The sequence below is a fragment of the Pristiophorus japonicus genome, unplaced genomic scaffold (assembly GCF_044704955.1).
Source record: "Pristiophorus japonicus isolate sPriJap1 unplaced genomic scaffold, sPriJap1.hap1 HAP1_SCAFFOLD_432, whole genome shotgun sequence".
In the NCBI taxonomy this organism is placed as follows: Eukaryota; Metazoa; Chordata; class Chondrichthyes; family Pristiophoridae; genus Pristiophorus; species Pristiophorus japonicus.
This window is the reverse complement of record NW_027254224.1, coordinates 533,818-552,879: the sequence shown is the minus strand read 5'-3', so window position 1 is coordinate 552,879 and position 19,062 is coordinate 533,818. Positions and strand designations below refer to the sequence as shown.

At 53.1% G+C, this 19,062-nt stretch overlaps 1 protein-coding gene across 1 annotated transcript; it reads left to right on the top strand.

The window, feature by feature from the left end:
* Positions 1-940: 940 nt before the first annotated feature.
* Positions 941-17,605, top strand: LOC139251687 (V-type proton ATPase subunit S1-like; the record flags this gene model as incomplete). The annotated part of the gene is made up of 8 exons (XM_070873256.1): positions 941-1,015; positions 1,170-1,363; positions 2,158-2,198; positions 4,987-5,072; positions 7,234-7,478; positions 8,323-8,373; positions 14,832-15,063; positions 15,940-17,605. Coding segments are annotated over 8 exons (1,134 nt in total), but the record flags the coding sequence as incomplete, so codon positions are not given.
* Between the last annotated feature and the right edge of the window lie 1,457 nt (positions 17,606-19,062).

Sequence of the window (19,062 nt, the reverse complement as noted above, 5' to 3'; positions counted from 1 at the left end):
CCTTCCTCCCTGTCCCCCCCCCTCCTTCCTCCCTGTCCCCCCCCCTCCTTCCTCCCTGTCCCCCCCCCTCCTTCCTCCCTGTCCCCCCCCCTCCTTCCTCCCTGTCCCCCCCCCTCCTTCCTCCCTGTCCCCCCCCCTCCTTCCTCCCTGTCCCCCCCCCTCCTTCCTCCCTGTCCCCCCCCCTCCTTCCTCCCTGTCCCCCCCCCTCCTTCCTCCCTGTCCCCCCCCTCCTTCCTCCCTGTCCCCCCCCCTCCTTCCTCCCTGTCCCCCCCCCTCCTTCCTCCCTGTCCCCCCCCCTCCTTCCTCCCTGTCCCCCCCCCTCCTTCCTCCCTGTCCCCCCCCCTCCTTCCTCCCTGTCCCCCCCCCTCCTTCCTCCCTGTCCCCCCCCCTCCTTCCTCCCTGTCCCCCCCCCCTCCTTCCTCCCTGTCCCCCCCCCTCCTTCCTCCCTGTCCCCCCCCCTCCTTCCTCCCTGTCCCCCCCCCCTCCTTCCTCCCTGTCCCCCCCCCTCCTTCCTCCCTGTCCCCCCCCCTCCTTCCTCCCTGTCCCCCCCCCTCCTTCCTCCCTGTCCCCCCCCCTCCTTCCTCCCTGTCCCCCCCCCTCCTTCCTCCCTGTCCCCCCCCCTCCTTCCTCCCTGTCCCCCCCCCTCCTTCCTCCCTGTCCCCCCCCCTCCTTCCTCCCTGTCCCCCCCCCTCCTTCCTCCCTGTCCCCCCCCCTCCTTCCTCCCTGTCCCCCCCCCTCCTTCCTCCCTGTCCCCCCCCCTCCTTCCTCCCTGTCCCCCCCCCTCCTTCCTCCCTGTCCCCCCCCCTCCTTCCTCCTCCCGATCACGTTGTGCAGCGACTGGAGGAGACGGCCCAGCAAACACCACCTCTCTCGGGGCAGCCCAAAAAGCTCCGGATAGATGAAAACCGTGACCGAGATGTTTTTTTGTCTTTGTTCACAGCTCAGTGTCGATGATTTCACTGTGTATGGCGGGGCATACGGCAACAAGCAAGAGAGTGCATTCCCCAACTTGCAGGTAGGTGTCTGTACCCACCGATGCGCCCAGCTCCCCCCTCGCGCTCGTACAAACATGAACCCTCACTCCAGCAGTGTCTGATGTTGATGTTTCATTTTCACTCTCTCCTTTCTCCCCCCCCCGCCCCCCCCAATCCTGCCCCGGGCGAGTGCAGAATGCCTTGGAAACCTCTCCGTCCTCTCTGGTGCTCCCCTCGGTGGATTGGCACGCCACAGGCTCGCTGCTCCCCTCTCTGCAGGCACAGACGGGCGGGAGCCCTCTCTACGTGGACCAGCTGACCATCCGGGACCTGCGCCTCAACGCCAGCGTCTCCTCGCTGCTGGTCGTCCGACTGCCCTACAGTTCCAGGTAACGTCCGGCCGTGTCTCCCTCCCTCCCAGACTTGGGCGGAGACTGTGGGTGGGGGGGAGGCTGGGCGGAGACTGCGGGGAGGGCGGGGGGTTTGGGTGGAGACTGCGGGGGGGGGGTATTTGGGAGGGGCGGGGCGTGCATGTTCAAGTGGACACCGGCCACAGGCTCAATGGAGAGGGTGGGGTGAGGTGAGGGAGTTTGTTGTATTCGTTCACGGGATGTGGGTGTCGCTGGCAAGGCCGGCATTTATTGCCCGTCCCTAATTGCCCCTTGAGAAGGTGGTGGCGAGCCTCCTTCTTGAACCGCTGCAGTCCGTGTGGTGAAGGTGCTCCCACAGCGCTGTTGGGGAGGGAGTACCAGGATTGTGACCCAGCGACAATGAAGGAACGGCCGAAATGTTTCCAAGTCGAGGGATGGTGTGTGTGTCTCAGAGTGGGCAATGTGGAGATGCTGGTGTTCCCATGCGCCTGCTGCCCTTGTCCTTCCAGGCGGTGGAGGTCGCGGGCCAGGGAGGCACCGCTGAAAAATCTTTCTCTTGGAATCCGATGCGAGAGGTGCTGGAGGGGCTCCTCCGAAACAGGCAGGACTGGTGTCTTGTGCGGATTTGGCCTTGCTGGAGCGATTCCCTCTGGAGGGGATTGATGTGTCAGATCGAACGGCCAGTGTCGGTCGAGGGGCCCCGAGTCCATGAGCTAATGGACGGGGCCTGGAATGTGGGGTTGGGGCCGGGCTCAGTGGGGGTACTGTAAATGCGGTTCAGAGTATAACCCGTTGGATTGTTCTCTCCTCAGCTCCATCCTGATGCCTCCGAAAGAAGCCCTCGCGGGCAACGGTACGTTTTTCTGGTTTCCCACAGAATTTACAGCTGCAAACAGCCCCAGCGGTGCCGGTGTTTGTGCTCCACCCCAGTCTCCTCCCCAACCCCTCTTCATCTCCCCACATCACCATCTCCTCCTATTCCTTTCACCCTCATGTGTTTATCCATCAAAAGAAACGGGAGGGGGGAAAAAATCGGCGAGCCCTGTCCCCTAATCGCTGCCCAGATTGCTAGGCTTCTGCGTCCGTTCAGATGTCTGTCGAGAAGAGGTTGGGGCTTGGGTTTGCGATGGCCGCCCCCCCCACCCGGGTTGAACATCATCAGAGGCAGTCCCTCAAAATCGAGGGAAGACTTGCTTCCACTCTAAAAGTGAGTTCTCAGGTGACTGCACCGTCCAATACGGGAATTAGTCTCTGTCACAGGTGGGACAGACAGTGGTTGAGGGAAGGGGAGGGTGGGACAGGTTTGCCGCTCGCTCCTTCCGCTGCCTGCGCTTGCTTTCTGCACGCTCTCGGCGACAAGACTCGAGGTGCTCAGCGCCCTCCCGGATGCACTTCCTCCACTTGGGGCGGACTGGTCTTTGGGCCCAGGGACTCCCAGGTGTCGGTGGGGATATTGCACTTTTATCAGGCAGGCTTTGAGGGCGCCCTTGAAACGTTTCCTCTGCCCACCTGAGGCTCGCTTGCCGTGAAGGAGTTCCGAGTAGAGCGCTTGCTTTGTGGGGGGGTCGTGCTATGTGGCGAGGACAGGCTGGTGGAGGACCTTTGTCTTACGGATGTTTAGTTTAAGGCCCATGCTTTCGTGCGCCTCAGTGAAGATGTTGACTATGACTTGGAGTGCAGTGCGCAGACTAGCTCGACGACCGAGGTTGGGACAGTCTTGGACCTTTCCTGGAGACGACGAAGGTTGAACAGGTTCCCACTGGTTCTGTCGTTTAGTTCCACTCCAGCGGGGAGCTTGTTGTGTGAAGTGGAACATTGCACCGAGGAAGATCGAGAAGAGGGTTGGCGCGATAACGCAGCCCTGCTTGAACCCGACCCGGACGTGGATTGGGACTGTAATGAATCCGTCGGTCAGGATCGCGGCCTGCATGTCATCGTGGAGCGATGGTGCCGAATGCTCCATCGCCACTCGCGGTTGACAGGATCAAAGGCCTTTGTAAGGTGGTTGAACAGGCAGCGTGCAGCAAGCCCACTTTTGAGTTACCTGGAAGGAAAGCGGGTGGGAGTCCGTGCCTTGAGGGGAGGAGGGGGTTGGTTAACTGCAATGATTCATTACTGTGTATGTGGGGGATGTATTACCCGTGCCGAGGGTCACTGGATTGGTTCCTGGAATAAGAGTGTTCTATGAGGAGCGAGGCCCTATACTCTCGAGTTTAGAAGAATGAGAGGTGATCTTGTTGCTACAACAACAACTTGTATTTATATAGCCCCTTTAAAACGGTGAAATCTCCCAATGCCACAAAAATTTGACACCGCATAAGTAGAAATTAGCCCAGGTGACCAAAAGCTTGGTCGAAGAGGTTAGTTTTAAGGAGTGTCTTGAAGGAGCAGCGAGAGGTTATGGCAGGGAGAGAAGAGGGAAGATTCTGAGGGGGATTGACAGGGTAGATGTAGGGAGGATGTTTCCCCCCCCCCGGGCTGGAGAGTCTAGAACTCTGGGTCACACAGTCTCAGGATAAGGGGTCGGCCATTTAGGACCGAGATGAGGAGGAATTTCATCACTCGGAGGGTGATGAATCGTTGGAATTCTCTGCCCCAGAGGGTTGTGGATGCCGAGTGTCTCAATATATTCAAGGCTGAGATCGATAGATTTTTGGACTCTAGGGAATCGAGGGATCGGGCGGGAAAGTGGAGTTGAGGCGGAAGATCAGCCGGGATCTCATTGAATGGCGGAGCGGGCTCGAGGGGCTGAATGGCCGACTCCTATTTCTTGTGAAATGGCACTAAAGAGTGACAAATGACCAGGTCTGGCACAGACGCAATGGGCCGAATGGCCACCTCCTGTGCTGTCAATTTCTGTGGTTATATAACCAGGTGGTATTCATCCCAGGGTATTGAAGGATGTAGGTGAGAACATTGCAGCTTCCCTAATTCTAAACCTTCCAAATGTTGGGCGGACCACACACCCCGCTTGCCCCGATACGAGACTCCCAAAGCAACGCTCTGCTCGGAACTCCTACACGGCAAGCGAGCCCAAGGTGGGCAGAGGAAACGTTTCAAGGAATGGGCAGAGAAACGTTTCAAGGACACCCTCAAAGCCTCCTTGATAAAGTGCAACATCCCCACTGACACCTGGGAGCCGCTGGCCAAAGACCAGTCCGCTCTAAGTGGAGGAAGAGCATCCGGGAGGGCGCTGAGCACCTCGAGTCTCGTCGCCGAGAGCGTGCAGAAAGCAAGCGCAGGCAGCGGAAGGAGCGTGCGGCAAACCAGTCCCACCCTTCCCTCAACCACTATCTGTCCCACCTGTGACGGAGACTGTAATTCCCGAATTGGACTGTTCAGTCACGAGGGAACTCACTTTTGGAGTGGGAGCAAGTCCTCCTCGATTTCGAGGGACAGCCTATGATATGATGACTCTTCCAACATTCTGTCGCTTCCTGAACCGTTCCTTTAGTTTGGAAAATTGCGCTATTTGAGAGGGGGAAACCAGGTAATTATAGACCAGTCGGGGAACTTACAGGAGTCTATAGTTAAGGATAGAGCGACTGAACGCCGTGAAAGTTTTGGCGATCAGCCGTGATTTTATTGAAGGGGCTCCTAATTCTAAATTTCTTAACTCATGGCTGTGTGCTATCTTCCAGATAACATGGTGGGGCAGGTGTTGCAGACGCTGAAGGCTGAGAGCGTTCCTTTCATCGCGATACTCACTGCCACCAGACCATCTCGGGTAAGCAAACATTGAAAGCAAACATGCCGGTGCAGCGAGCAGTTAGGAAGGCCAATGGTATGTTGGCCTTCATTGCAAGAGGATTTGAGTACAGGAGCAAGGATGTCTTACTACAGTTATACAGGGCCCTGGTGAGGCCGCACCTGGAGTATTGTGTGCAGTTTTGGTCTCCTTATCTAAGGAAGGATATACTTGCCATAGAGGGAGTGCAGCGAAGGTTCACCAGACTGATTCCTGGGAGGGCAGGACTGTCGTATGAGGAGAGATTGGGTTGACTGGGCCTGTATTCACTGGAGTTTAGAAGAATGAGAGGGGATCTCATTGAAACGTATAAAATTCTGACGGGGTTGGACAGACTGAATGCGGGGAGGCTGTTTCCCTGGGCTGGGAAGTCTCAAACAAGGGGTCACAGTCTCAGGATACTGGATAGGAAATTTAGGACCGAGATGAGGAGAAATTTCTTCACTCCGAGGGTGGTGAACCTGTGGAATTCTCTACCACAGAAGGCTGTGGAGGCCAAGTCACTGAATATATTTAAGAGGGAGATAGATAGATTTCTAGTCACAAAAGGCATCAAGGGGTATGGGGTGTTGAGATAGAGGATCAGCCATGATATTGAATGGCAGTGCAGGCTCGAATAGCCAACTCCTGCTCTTTTCTATGGGCTAGACTTTCCACTTGAGATCGCTGGGCAACTGTGTTCTGAATTGGACATCTTTCTCTCTCTCTCCCTGTAATCTTTTTTTCTCCCTCTCCTCTCTATCTCTGTCTTCCTCCTCTCTTTCTCTTTCTTTCTATCCTTTCCCTTTCCCTTTTTCTCTCTTTCTCTTTCTTTTTTTTTCTCTCGCTCTCTTTTCCCCCCTCCCTTGCCTTCCACGCATATGTGGATGACCCCTGACCTCCCGAAACGCGGGAAAACCTGTCCACCAAAAAAAACGCATGCGCAGAAGGCTGTTGCTAGGGAAGCGCTTGCCTTCCACATCGCTGGGCCAAAAGTCGCTATCCAAAAAATGGGCGATGTTCCAATGATCGTGACGGCGGCCACATCGCCCATTTTTGGGGCGTTAGCCAGCAAAGTGGAAAGTCTAGCTTTCTGTGTATATTCAATCTATATTAACGACTTGGAAGAAGGGCCCGAGTGTAAGGTAACCAAGTTTGCTGATGATACAAAGATGGGAGGAAAAGCAATATGTGAAGAGGACACAAAAATCTGCAAAAGGACATAGGCAGGCTAAAAAATTTGGCGTGTGGAGTATAAAGTTGGAAAGTGTGAGGTTATGCACTTTGGCAGAAAAAAAATCAAAGAGCAAGTTATTATTTAAGTGGAGAAAGATTACAAAGTGCTGCAGTACAACGGCACCTGGGGGTACTTGTGCATGAAACACAAAAGGTTAATATGCAGGTACAGCAAGTGATCAGGAAGGCCAATGGTATCTTGGCCTTTATTGCAAAGGGGATGGAGTATAAAAGCAGGGAAGTCTTGCTACAGTTATACAGGGTATTGGTGAGGCCACACCTGGAGTACTGCGTGCAGTTTTGGTTTCCATATTTACGAAAGGATATACTTGCTTTGGAGGCAGTTCAGAGAAGGTTCACTCGGTTGATTCCGGGGATGAGGGGGTTGACTTATGAGGAAAGGTTGAGTAGGTTGGGCCTCTACTCATTGGAGTTCAGAAGAATGAGAGGTGATCTTATCGAAACGTATCAGATTATGAGGGGGTTTGACAAGGTGGATGCAGAGAGGATGTTTCCACTGATGGGGGAGACTAGAACTAGGGGGCATGGTCTTAGAATAAGGGGCCACCCATTTAAAACAGATGAGGAATTTGTTCTGATGGTTGTAAATCTGTGGAATTCGCTGCCTCAGAGAGCTGTGGAAGCCGGGACATTGAATATATTTAAGACAGAGATAGACCGTTTCTTAACCGATAAGGGGGCGGGCGGGGAAGTGGAGCTGAGTCCATGATCGGATCAGCCATGATTGTATTAAATGGCGGAGCAGGCTCGAGGGGCCGAATGGCCAACTCCTGCTCCTAATTCTTATGTAAATTACACCTCGGATTCTTGTGTCGTGACACGCGGAAGCTTGTAGCCCCGGCAAACTCTCGAAACCTCAGCTGCTCTCTCTCTCTCCCACCACTAACCCCGCTTCTCTCCGCAGATTGTCCGCGAGGTCTCGGCCGCTGTGCTGCGGGCGGGCCGTCAGCTGCTGGCCAAGGAGGCGCCGGCACCCTACCCCCCCATCTCCTTCAACGGCACGACCGGCGGCCCCTGCCTGCTCTTCTGGGCGGCCAGGATCCAGATCGCCAAGGCCGACAAGCTGATCGACCTGACCAACAGGACCTTCGGGGAGAAATCTGGAGTCCGGCTCGGCAGTGGCACTTTGTGCACCAATCAGACCACCAAGTACGTGGGCCCCGAGACCACCCGCCTCCTCGTCACTTCACCTCCAGACCATCGGGGGGCGGGGTCTCTCTCTCTCTCTTCTCCCCCCCCCCCCCCCCCCCGGCCGCAGAGTCAGAAGGTCGTGAGTCCGAGCCCCCACTCGTAGAATCACAGTACAGCACAGCACGAGGCCATTCGGCCCATCGAATCAGCACCGGCTCTCAAAGACCAATTCCACACCCCCCCCCCCCCAGCTCTTTCCCCACATCGCTGCAATTTTTTTCTCCCAAGTATTTCCCCAATTTCCTTTCAAAAGCCACGATTGAGTCTGTCCCCTCCACCCTCTCGGGCCGTGCGCTGCAAATCCTAACTGCTCAGTGTTTTTTTTTAAAAAGAAAGCTTTTCCTTAAGTCGTCTGGTTCACTCTGTGTCCTCTGGTTATCGACCCCCTCACCCACTGGAAACGTATCTCCCGATCTGCTCTATCCAAACCCTGTTGTGATTTTGAACACCCTTATCGAATCTCCCCTGAACCTTCTCTGCTCTAAGGAGAACAACCCCAGCTTCTGCAGTTCCTCCACGTAATTGAAGGCCCTCGTTCCTAGTTCTGGTTTACCCTTGCAACTGGAAGCATCTTCTCTACGTCTACCCTATCAAACCCCGTTTGTAATCTCGTGCCTGTTGCCGGTCTCTGCCCGGTGATCCCCAGCACTGGAAAGTGTGGACGGAATCGTGTCTGGCTGGCTCCGACCGCCCATAGGGTATGGGTCACAGAAGGCAGAAGGACCCCCTGTGCCTTGGGAGAGGGTACTGGGGCACCATTAGTGCTGACGTTGTCTCCTGACGCATTCTCTCTCTCTTTCAGCCTGGTTCTCGAGTATGAAAATGTGGAGGAGTTGGGCGCCCTAAAGATCATGTAAGTATTGATGCAAAAGCAACACTACCCTTCTCGTTACAAAGGAATGTATGTTGTGGTAGGACACATCAAGTTGCCTGACACGAGACTCCCAAAGCAAGCGCTCTACTCGGAATTCCTACACGGCAAGCGAACCCAAGGTGGGCAGAGGAAACGCTTCAAGGACACCCTCCTTGATAAAGTGCAACATCCCCACCGACTCCTGGGAGACCCTGGGCCCAAAGACCAGTCTGCCCTAAGTGGAGGAAGTGCATCCGGGAGGGCGCTGAGCACCTCGAGTCTCGTCGCCGAGAGCAGCAGAAACCAAGCGCAGGCAGCGGAAGGAGCGTGCGGCAAACCAGTCCCACCCTCCCCTTCCCTCAACCACTGTCTGTCCCACCTGTAGACAGGGACTGTGGTTCTCGTATTGGACTCTTCAGTCACCCTGAGAACTCAGAGTGGAAGCAAGTTTTCCTTGATTTCGAGGGACTGCCTATGAGGAGACAAGGTGGTTAAGAAGGCATAAGGCATACGGAATACTAGCCGAGGCATGAAATGCAAGAGCAGGGAGGTTGTGCTTGAACTGTATAAAACACTGGTTAGGCCGCAGCTGGAGTACTGCGCACAGTTCTGGTCACCGCATTACAGGAAAGATGTGATTGTACAGGAGAGGGTGCAGAGGAGATTTACCAGGATGTTGCCGGGACTGGAGAATTTTAGCGATGATGAAAGATTGGAAAGGCTTGGATTGTTTTCTTTGAAACAGAGGAGGCGGAGGGTAGACTTTATTGAGGTGTGTAAAATAATGAGCCTGGATAGGAAGGATTTATGTCCCTTACAGAGGGGTCAACAACCAGGGGGCACAGATTTAAAGTAATTGGGGGGGGAGGTTTCAAGGGGATTTGAGGGGAAATGTCTTCACCCAGAGGGCGGTGGGGGTCTGGGGTGGAACTCACGGCCTGAAAAGGCGGTAGAGGCAGAAAACCTCACCACATTTGGATGTGCAGCTTGAAGTGCCGTAACCTACAGGGCTACGGACCCAGAGCGGGAAAGTGGGATTGGGCCGGGATGGCTCTTGGTTGGCAGCGTGGACACGATGGGCTGAATGGCCTCCTTCCCAGCCGTAAATTTCTGAAAGGCCAACGTTGCATTAGACTTTGATTATTTTTTTTTTATACCTGACTTCCAATGTTCCTTTTAAAACTTTGGGGGGGGCGGGGGCACGGCCCATTCAAACTACACCTCGTGTGCGGTTTCGACCGTTGTAATACAGGTGAGTGGCCTGCTCCAGACCACTACGCGGCCTCTCAGCTGAATGGAGCATTGTTGACCACTAGGTTTGTGAGATCGGTCATCATAGGCAGTCCCTTGAAATCTAGGAAGACTTGCTTTCACTCTAAAAGTGAGTTCTCGGGTGACTGAACGGTCCAATCCGGGAATTACAGTCTGTCACAGGTGGGACAGATAGTCGTTCAGGGAAAGAAACGTAGAAAATAGGTGCAGGAGCAGGCCATTCGGCCCTTCGAGTCTGCACCACCATTCACTACGATCATGGCTGATCATTTTTGCAACTTTAGTACCCCATTCCTGCTTTCTCTCCGTACCCCTTGATCCCTTTAGCAGTAAGGGCCACATCTAACTCCCTTTTGAATATATCGAAGGAACTGGCCTTAACAACGTTCTGTGTAGAGAATTCCACAGGTTCACAATTGAGTGAAGAAGTTTCTCCTCATCTCGGTCCTAAATGGCTTACCCCTTACCCTTAGACTGTGACCCCTGGTTCTGGACATCACCAACATCGAGAACATTTTTCCTGCATCTAACCTGCCCAATCCCATCAGAATTTTATGTTGCTATGAGATCCCCACTCATTCATCTAAATTTCAGTGAATGTAAGCCTAGTCGATCTAGTCTTCATGTCAGTCCTGCCTTCCTGGGAATCAGTCTGGTGAATCTTAGCTGCACTCCCTCAATAGCAAGAATGTCCTTCCTCAGATTAGGAGACCAAAACTGTACACACTATTCAAGGTGTGGCCTCACCAAGGCCCTATACAACTGCAGTCAGACCTCCGGGTGCGTGGGGAGTCTGGTTTGCCGCACGCTCTTTCCTTCTGCACGCTCTCGGCGACGAGACTCGAGGTGCTCGGCGCCCTCCCTGATGCACTCCCTCCACTTAGGGCGGTCTTTGGCCAGGGACTCCCAGGTGCCGGTGGGGATGTTGCACTTTATCAGGGAGGCTTTGAGGGTGTCCTTGTAACGTTTCCTCTGCCCACCTTTGGCTCGCTTGTCGTGAAGGAGTTCCGAGTCGAGCGCTTGCTTTGGAGTCTCGTGTCGGGGCATGCGGACAATGTGGCCCTGCCCAGCGGAGCTGGTCGAGTGTGGTCAGTGCTTCGATGTTGGCCTGGTCGAGGACACTGACGTTGGTGCGTCTGTCCTCCCAGGGGATTTGCAGGATCTTGCGGAGACAACGCTGGTGGTATTTCTCCAGCGATTTGACTTGTCTACAGTACATGGTCCACATCTCTGAGTCATACAGGAGGGCGGGTATCACCACAGCCCTGAAGGGAGCATTGTTGACCACCAGGTTTGAGTGATCTGTGCGCACGGAGAGACCTCTGGATCTCTTTGGACCTCCGCTGTTCCAAGCCCCTCACCATTTAGGTGATATTCGGATCTGCCCTTTTTTGGGTCCAGAATGGATGCGTGAAATCGTAGAACAGAACTGCACAGAAGGTGGCCATTCAGTCCATCGAGTCTGCACTGGCTCTTTCCAAGAGCTCTTTCCCCGTATCCTGGCATTTTTTTCTCCTTCCAAGTATTTATCCAACTCCCTCTTTGAAGGCTACTATTGAATCTGTATCCACCAGATTTTTTGCCCTTTCCCAGATTTTTTTTGTCCCTAAATTGGCCTGGGTTTTTATCTGTTTTTTTTTGCCTCTCCCAGGAGATCACATGGCTCCTGTTAGGGTGGAGTGTCGAATGTTTCAGTGTGAGGGGTGTCGCAGTTGTGGTGAAGCGGACTGGTTGGGCTGGGTGCTCTTTACCTTTGCGCCATTGTTCATGGGTTTGTATGTAACCTTCTGGGCCGTGCGGCTCTTTGTTGGCCACAATGGGCCAAAATGGCCTCCTTCTGCGCTGTAAATTTCTTGTTTCTGATTCGATGTTTCTAATAATCCAGACACGCGAGTTTGTATACCACCACGGCAGCTGGGGAATTTAAATTCAGCTAATTTTAATAAATCTGGAATTTTAAAAGCTAGTATAAGAACACAAGAATTAGGAGCAGGAGTCGGCCATGTGGCCCCTCGAGCCTGCTCCATCATTCAATGAGATCATGGCTGATCTACCTCGACTCCACTTTCCTGCACTGTCCCCATCTCCCTTGATTCCTTTAATATCCAAAAATCTCGCGATCTCATCGTTGAAGAAAGACTGGATCGACTGGGCTTATATTCACTGGAATTTAGAAGAATGAGGGGGGATCTCCATAGGAACATATAAAATTCTGACGGGACTGGACAAGTTAGATGCAGGAAGTATGTTCCCGAAGTTGGGGAAGTCCAGAACCAGGGGACACAGTCTAAGGATAAGGGGTAAGCCATTTAGGACCGAGATGAGGAGAAACTTCTTCAGAGAGTGGTGAACCTGTGTAATTCTCTACCACAGAAAGTTGTTGAGGCCAATTCATTAGATATATTCAAAAGGGAGTTAGGTGTGGCCCTTGCGGCTAAAGGGATCATGGGGTAGGGAGAGAAAGCAGGAAAGGGGTACTGAGGTGAATGATCAGCCATGATCTTATTGAATGGTGGTGCAGGCTCGAAGGGCCGAATGGCCGCCTCCTATTTTCTATGAATATACTCAAAGACTGAGCCTCCACAGCCCTCTGGAGCAGAGAATTCCAAAGATTCACCACACTTTCAATGAAGAAATTTCTCCTCAGTCGTAAATGGCTGACCCCTAATTCTGAGACTCTGAGCCCCCTGGTTCTGGACTCCCCAGCCCGGGGGAAACATCCTCCCTGCATCTACCCTGTCGAGCCCTTTCAGTAATTGTGACCATGAAACTACCGGTTTGTCAGAAAAACCCACCCAGTTCACTCATGTCCTTTTTAAGAGAGGGAAATCTGCCACCCTTGCCTAGTCTGGCTGATATGTGATTGGCTCTTAACTGCCCCTCTGAAACAGCCCATCAAGCCACTGTTGTACCAAAGCCAGCACTGTGCGAGTTAGGTGAATCATGGCAGCGAGGAAGATCGAGAAGAGGGTTGGTGCGATGACTCAGCCCTGCTTGACCCCCGGTCCGGACGTGGATTGGGTCTGTAATGGACCCATTGGTCAGGATCACGGCCTGCCTGTCGTCGTGGAGCAGGCGGAGGATGGAGCCGAACTTCTGGGGGCAACCGAAACAGAGGAGGGCGCTCCATCGTCCCTCGCAGTTGACGGGGTCAAAGAAGGCCATGTACAAGGGTTGGTGCTGTTCCATGCATTTTTCTTACGCTGTAAAAATCATGTCCTTTGTACTCAGTCGAGCACGAAATCCGCACTGTGACTCTGGGAGGAGCTCACTGGACTGCAGCGGTTCAAGGCGGCGGCTCACCACCACCTTCTCGGGGAGAACAGGGATGGGCAATAAATGCCGGCCTTGCTAGCGACGCCCATATCCCAAAATAAAATTTATCCTAGCCGGTTTTGCTCACTATCTTATCAATGCTTCTTTCTAATGTTATGCTGGAACTTTCTGAAGAAGGATGTAACTAGTAGAGTGGACAAGGGAGAACCAGTGGATGTGGTGTATTTGGACTTTCAAAAGGCTTTTGACAAGGTCACACACAAGAGATTGGTGTGCAAAATCAAAGCGCATGGTATTGGGGGTAATGTACTGACCTGGATAGAGAACTGGTTGGCAGACAGGAAGCAGAGTCGGGATAAACGGGTCCTTTTCAAAATGGCAGGCAGTGACTAGTGGGGTACCGCAGGGCTCAGTGCTGGGACCCCAGCTCTATACAATATACATCAATGATTTAGATGAAGGAATTGAGTGTAATATCTCCAAGTTTGCAGATGACACTAAACTGGGTGGCGGTGTGAGCTGTGAGGAGGACGCTAAGAGACTGCAGGGTGATTTGGACAGGTTAGGTGAGTGGGCAAATGCATGGCAGGTGCAGTATAATGTGGATAAATGTGAGGATATCCACTTTGGTGGCAAAAACACGAAGGCAGAATATTATCTGAATGGTGGCAGATTAAGAAAAGGGGAGGTGCAACGAGACCTGGGTGTCATGGTTCATCAGTCATTGAAAGTTGGCATGCAGGTACAGCAGGTGGTGAAGGCAAATGGTATGTTGTCTTCATAGCGAGGGGATTTGAGTATAGGAGCAGGGAGGTCTTACTGCAGCTGTACAGGGCCTTGGTGAGGCCTCACCTGAAATATTGTCTTCAGCTTTAGTCGTCTCATCTGAGGAAGGACATTCTTGCTATTGAGGGAGTGCAGCGAAGATTCACCAGACTGATTCCCAGGATGGCTGGACTGACATAGGAGAGGCTGGATCGACTGGGCCTTTATACATGAGTTTAGAAGGATGAGAGGGGATCTCATAGAAATATATAAGATTCTGACGGAACTGGACAGCATAGATGCGGGAAGAATGTTCCCGCCATTGGGAAAGTCCAGAACCAGGGGTCACAGTCTAAGGATAAGGGGTAGGCCATTCAGGACTGAGATGAGGAGAAACTTCTTCACTCAGAATTGTGAACCTGTGGAATTCTCTACCGCAGAGAGTTGTTGATGCCAGTTCATTGGGTATATTCAAGAGGGAGTTAGATTTGGCCCTTCCGGCTAAAGGGATCAAGGGGTATGGTGAGAAAGCAGGAAAGGTGTACTGCGGGAATGATCAGCCATGATATTGAATGGTGGTGCAGGCTTGAAGGGCTGAATGGCCTAATCCTGCACCTATTTTCTATTTTTCTACACTACTTACTGTACCACCGATTTTCGTTTCATCGCCAAACTTGGCTATTCTGTTGTCCAAATCATTGATAAATATAGTGAATAATTGAGGCCCCAGCTCAGATCCTTATGGGACAGCATTTCCCCTCGTATCTCCTCCAAACCTCCCCCCAGTTACTTTCAATCTATGCCCCCTGGTTGGTGACCCCTCTGCCAAGGGAAACGGGTCCGTCCTATCCACTCTATCCAGGCCCCTCATCATTTTATACACCTCAATCAGGTCTCTCCTCAGCCTCCTCTGTTCCAAAGAAAAAAGACACAGCCTATCCAATCTTTCCTCATCGCTAAAATTCTCCAGTCCTGGCAACATCCTGGTAAATCTCCTCTGTACCCTCTCCAGTGCGATCACATCTTTTCCTGTAATGTGGTGACCAGAACTACACGCAGTACTCCAGCTGTGGCCGAACTAGTGTTTTATACAGTTCAAGCTCTTAAAGGGATTTTTTGTTGTCTTTTCTCCCCCCTCCCCCCAGCTTCCGGATGTCCAACCAGTTATACCGGGTGTCGGCCAAATACTGGTTCACCCTGGACCAAGTGGAGATTAACTCTGACAAGGACGCCGTGGTGTTCAACGTCACACAGGTCTACGCCCCGGCCATTTACTCGTACCACTGCAAGTACGTCGCTCACGAGCCGCAGTCCAGCTCCATCCTGCAGTGGACTTCCAGCAACGACAAATGGAGGGTCATCTTCGAGGATTTTCAGGTACAGGGCCGGGAGCACCTCCCTCCCCGGGGTATCCGTGATTCTAAACATAAATCCCCCTTCTCCCGAACCCTTCGATTAGATTCCAGTCTGTAACTCACGGGTATCCGTTATTGTATATATAACCGCCCCCCCCCCCGAACCCCTCGATTAGATTCCAGCCTGTAATTCACTCCCGGGTATCTGTTGTTCTATATATAAACCCCCCGAACCTCTCGATTAGATTCCAGCCTGTAACTCACTCCCGAGTATCCGTTATTCTATATATAAATCCCCCGAACCTCTCGATTAGATTCCAGCCTGTAACTCACTCCCGTGTATCCGTTATTCTATACAAACCCCTCGATTAGATTCCAGCCTGTAACTCACTCCCGTGTATCTGTTATTCTATACAAACCCCTCTATTAGATTCCAGCCTGTAACTCACTCCCGTGTATCCATTATTCTATACAAACCCCTCGATTAGATTCCAGCCTGTAACTCACTCCCGAGTATCCGTTATTCTATATATAAACCCCCCCGAACCCCTTGATTAGATTCCGGCCTGTAACTCACTCCCGGGTATCTGTTATTCTATATATAAACCCCCCCTGAACCCCTCGATTAGACTCCAGCCTGTAACTCATTCCCGGGTATCTGTTATTCTATATATAAACCCCCCCGAACCCCTCGATTAGATTCCGGCCTGTAACTCACTCCCGGGTATCCGTTATTCTATACAAACCCCTCGATTAGATTCCAGCCTGTAACTCACTCCCGGGTATCTGTTGTTCTATATATAAAACCACCATTACTGACACACGGTCATGGAGATATTGTTGCTGGGAATATATCGGGCTAAAGCTGCTGCTGTTCTGCCCCTCCCACCCCCCGCAGATCCAGGGCTTCGGTGTGAAAGGCCTGAAGTTCGAGTACGCCAGCGACTGCGCCGGTTTCTTCACACCCGCCATCTGGATGGGGCTCCTCACCACCCTGCTGATGCTCTTTATCCTCACCTACGGGCTGCACATGATCACCAGCCTCAAGACCATGGACCGCTTCGACGACCCCAAGGGCCCGTCCATCTCTGTGCCGCAGACCGAGTGAGGGCCTACCCCACCCACCGAGTGAATGGGATCTTCCTCTCCCCACCTCCCGAGTGAATGGGATCTTCCTCTTCCCTCCCCCCCTGCCCCCCAGAATGGCCCATCTGCTTGACTGGCGTGTGTTGTTTAATTTAATGTGAATTGAATCGTGAGCGTTTCCCCCCCCACCCCCTCCCATTTAAGGGGGTCTGTGATTCTGTGCGGAGACCCTTCCCCCACCTCCAATGTATATATATCAGTTGCTTTCTGCTGCAAATTACATTCCTGAAAGCAATCCGGCCGACTGAATTGTGTTTGTATATGATTAGCATCCCCGGGAGTTGGAAACGTGGATTAATTATAAAATCTTTTTTTCTTCTTCTTCAATGCATTAACTGACGGGTCGGACTGAACATTGACGGCGCGGGTGTTGGCTCAAAACCCGCCCCGCAGTTCCGGCCCGGTAGATTGGGGGGGTTGCAATTGCGCTCCAGCTGTCCTTGGGATCGGAGGCGGGTCGAGTTCCCGAAGGGCGGTCCCTCGGCCCACGTCGCCGGGTCCAGAGGCTTTCAAGCGCGTTCCCGTTCCGGCAGCGATTGGAGACGGAAGGGGTTGATCGAGGTCAATGGGTGGAAGAAGCTGCCCCCTAGTGCCCGCAACCCCCCCCCCCCCCCCCCCGCCCCCCAAAACCCTGCTGCTTATTGAAAGTGCCGCACTGCTGTGTATGGTGAGCGTTTACACAAAGGTGCTGGGGCTATAGAGGGACGTAGTGTTGGAGCCCCTCCCCAACGCATGCTCTGTGTCGGATCTCGCTGGCCAACGTGGGCACGGTTGCCGGGACCGTGAGGGGCTCGGCCCACCAGATACACCAAGGTTAACCTGCCGGAGCTGTCCCTCCATAACGTGCTGCCTAAAAAAAAAAAAAAAACAACCTCACCCCCTCGGAGAACGCTGAGCAACCTGGTCGTGTGACGATTACCGATCTCCGCTGCTAATGGCACGGGCTGGCGAGCCACCCATCTCCGCGCGCGCCCCCCCCCCCCCCACCGAGGGGGGCGATTAGCGCGTCCGTTCCGCGCTTCGGTCCGTTCCGCGCACGCTTCACCTCCACCCAGCTGCCCGCTCGGGGCAAATGTTTGAAAAATCGAGTTCTATTTAAGTGTTCCGATTATGTAACAGATGTGAATATTATATCGTTTGAATGTGTTTGTGTAAAATATGGAGAGAAAAAATGGCCACGGCTGCAACCCTTCCCGGCCCGCGACAGTCCTGGATTGAGAGAAGCAGCGCCATTGGAAGGACTGCAGCCTCGTCTAACCCACGGGTCTGGTCAATGGCTCAAGTGAAATAGTGTGGGACACTGCGTCAAGCCTGTGTGGACCAATATTGCTTTGTCTGTGTGTTTTTCCAGCTGCGAATGGGTCCTGCGGATTTTGCGCTCGTTGTAAAATTCAATAAAAGATCGAGTAACCCCTCCAGTCTGCCGACGGGTGTCATTTCGTGTCTTGTTGGTGCTCAACAGTTAGTAACTGGGCTCTGAAACACCTTCCGCTGCAGGTACAGCACGGGGTTAGATACAGAGTAAAGCTCCCTCTACACTGTCCCATCAAACACTCCCAGGGCAGGTACAGCATGAGGTTAGATACAGAGTAAAGCTCCCTCTACACTGTCCCCATCAAACACTCCCAGGGCAGGTACAGCACGGGGTTAGATACAGAGTAAAGCTCCCTCTACACTGTCCCATCAAACACTCCCAGGGCAGGTACAGCATGAGGTTAGATACAGAGTAAAGCTCCCTCTACACTGTCCCATCAAACACTCCCAGGGCAGGTACAGCATAGGGTTAGATACAGAGTAAAGCTCCCTCTACACTGTCCCATCAAACACTCCCAGGGCAGGTACAGCATGAGGTTAGATACAGAGTAAAGCTCCCTCTACACTGTCCCCATCAAACACTCCCAGGGCAGGTACAGCACGGGGTTAGATACAGAGTAAAGCTCCCTCTACACTGTCCCATCAAACACTCCCAGGGTAGGTACAGCACGGGGTTAGATACAGAGTAAAGCTCCCTCTACACTGTCCCCATCAAACACTCCCAGGGCAGGTACAGCACGGGGTTAGATACAGAGTAAAGCTCCCTCTACACTGTCCCATCAAACACTCAGGGCAGCTACAGGGGGTTAGATACAGAGTATAACACCATCCGTTGCTACAGCGCCTTTCACCATCTCTAGACATCCCAAAACGCTCCGGAGCCAATGAAGTACTCCTTTAGAAGTATGGTCACTGTTGCAATACAGGAGACAATTTGCGCAAACCTAGACCTCACACACCGCACTGTGATAATGACCAGATCATCTGCTTTAGTGATGTTGGTTAAGGGATAAATATTGGCCCCAGGATGCCAAGGAGCCCCCCTCCCCCAACCTGCTGCTCGACCAATAGTGGGCGTGGGATCTTTCACATCCACCTGGAAGACGGACCCTCCCACGGTGCGGCGCTCCCTCGGTGCCGCCCCTCCGACAGTGCGGCGCTCACTCTGTGCCGTCTCCGGGGGGGGGGGGTGTGTGGGTCCTGATTATGGGGCTCACATCTGTGGAGTGAGGGTTCCCAAACCACGAACTCTCTATCTCATCCACACACTCTGTTCCTGGGGTAGAACACTCCTGTGCACGTTGTCAGCTGAGCCGGGAAGAAAAAAAACACTTTTTTTTTGCCTAGCGATTCTTTTGACAACTGTGTGGTTTGCTGGGGTCAGTCGCAGCCCAGAGCAGGTGGCAATGTCGGGCGAGAGCTCGATAATAGCGAGCAGCGGTGGAGAGCTTGGCTGTGCGAGCACTATTCCAGTGAGGGCTGAATACTGACTCAGTGACGTGATGAGGCTGGGCTGCGAGGCGACAGGTCTCATCATCATCATCGGCGGTTCCTCGAACGA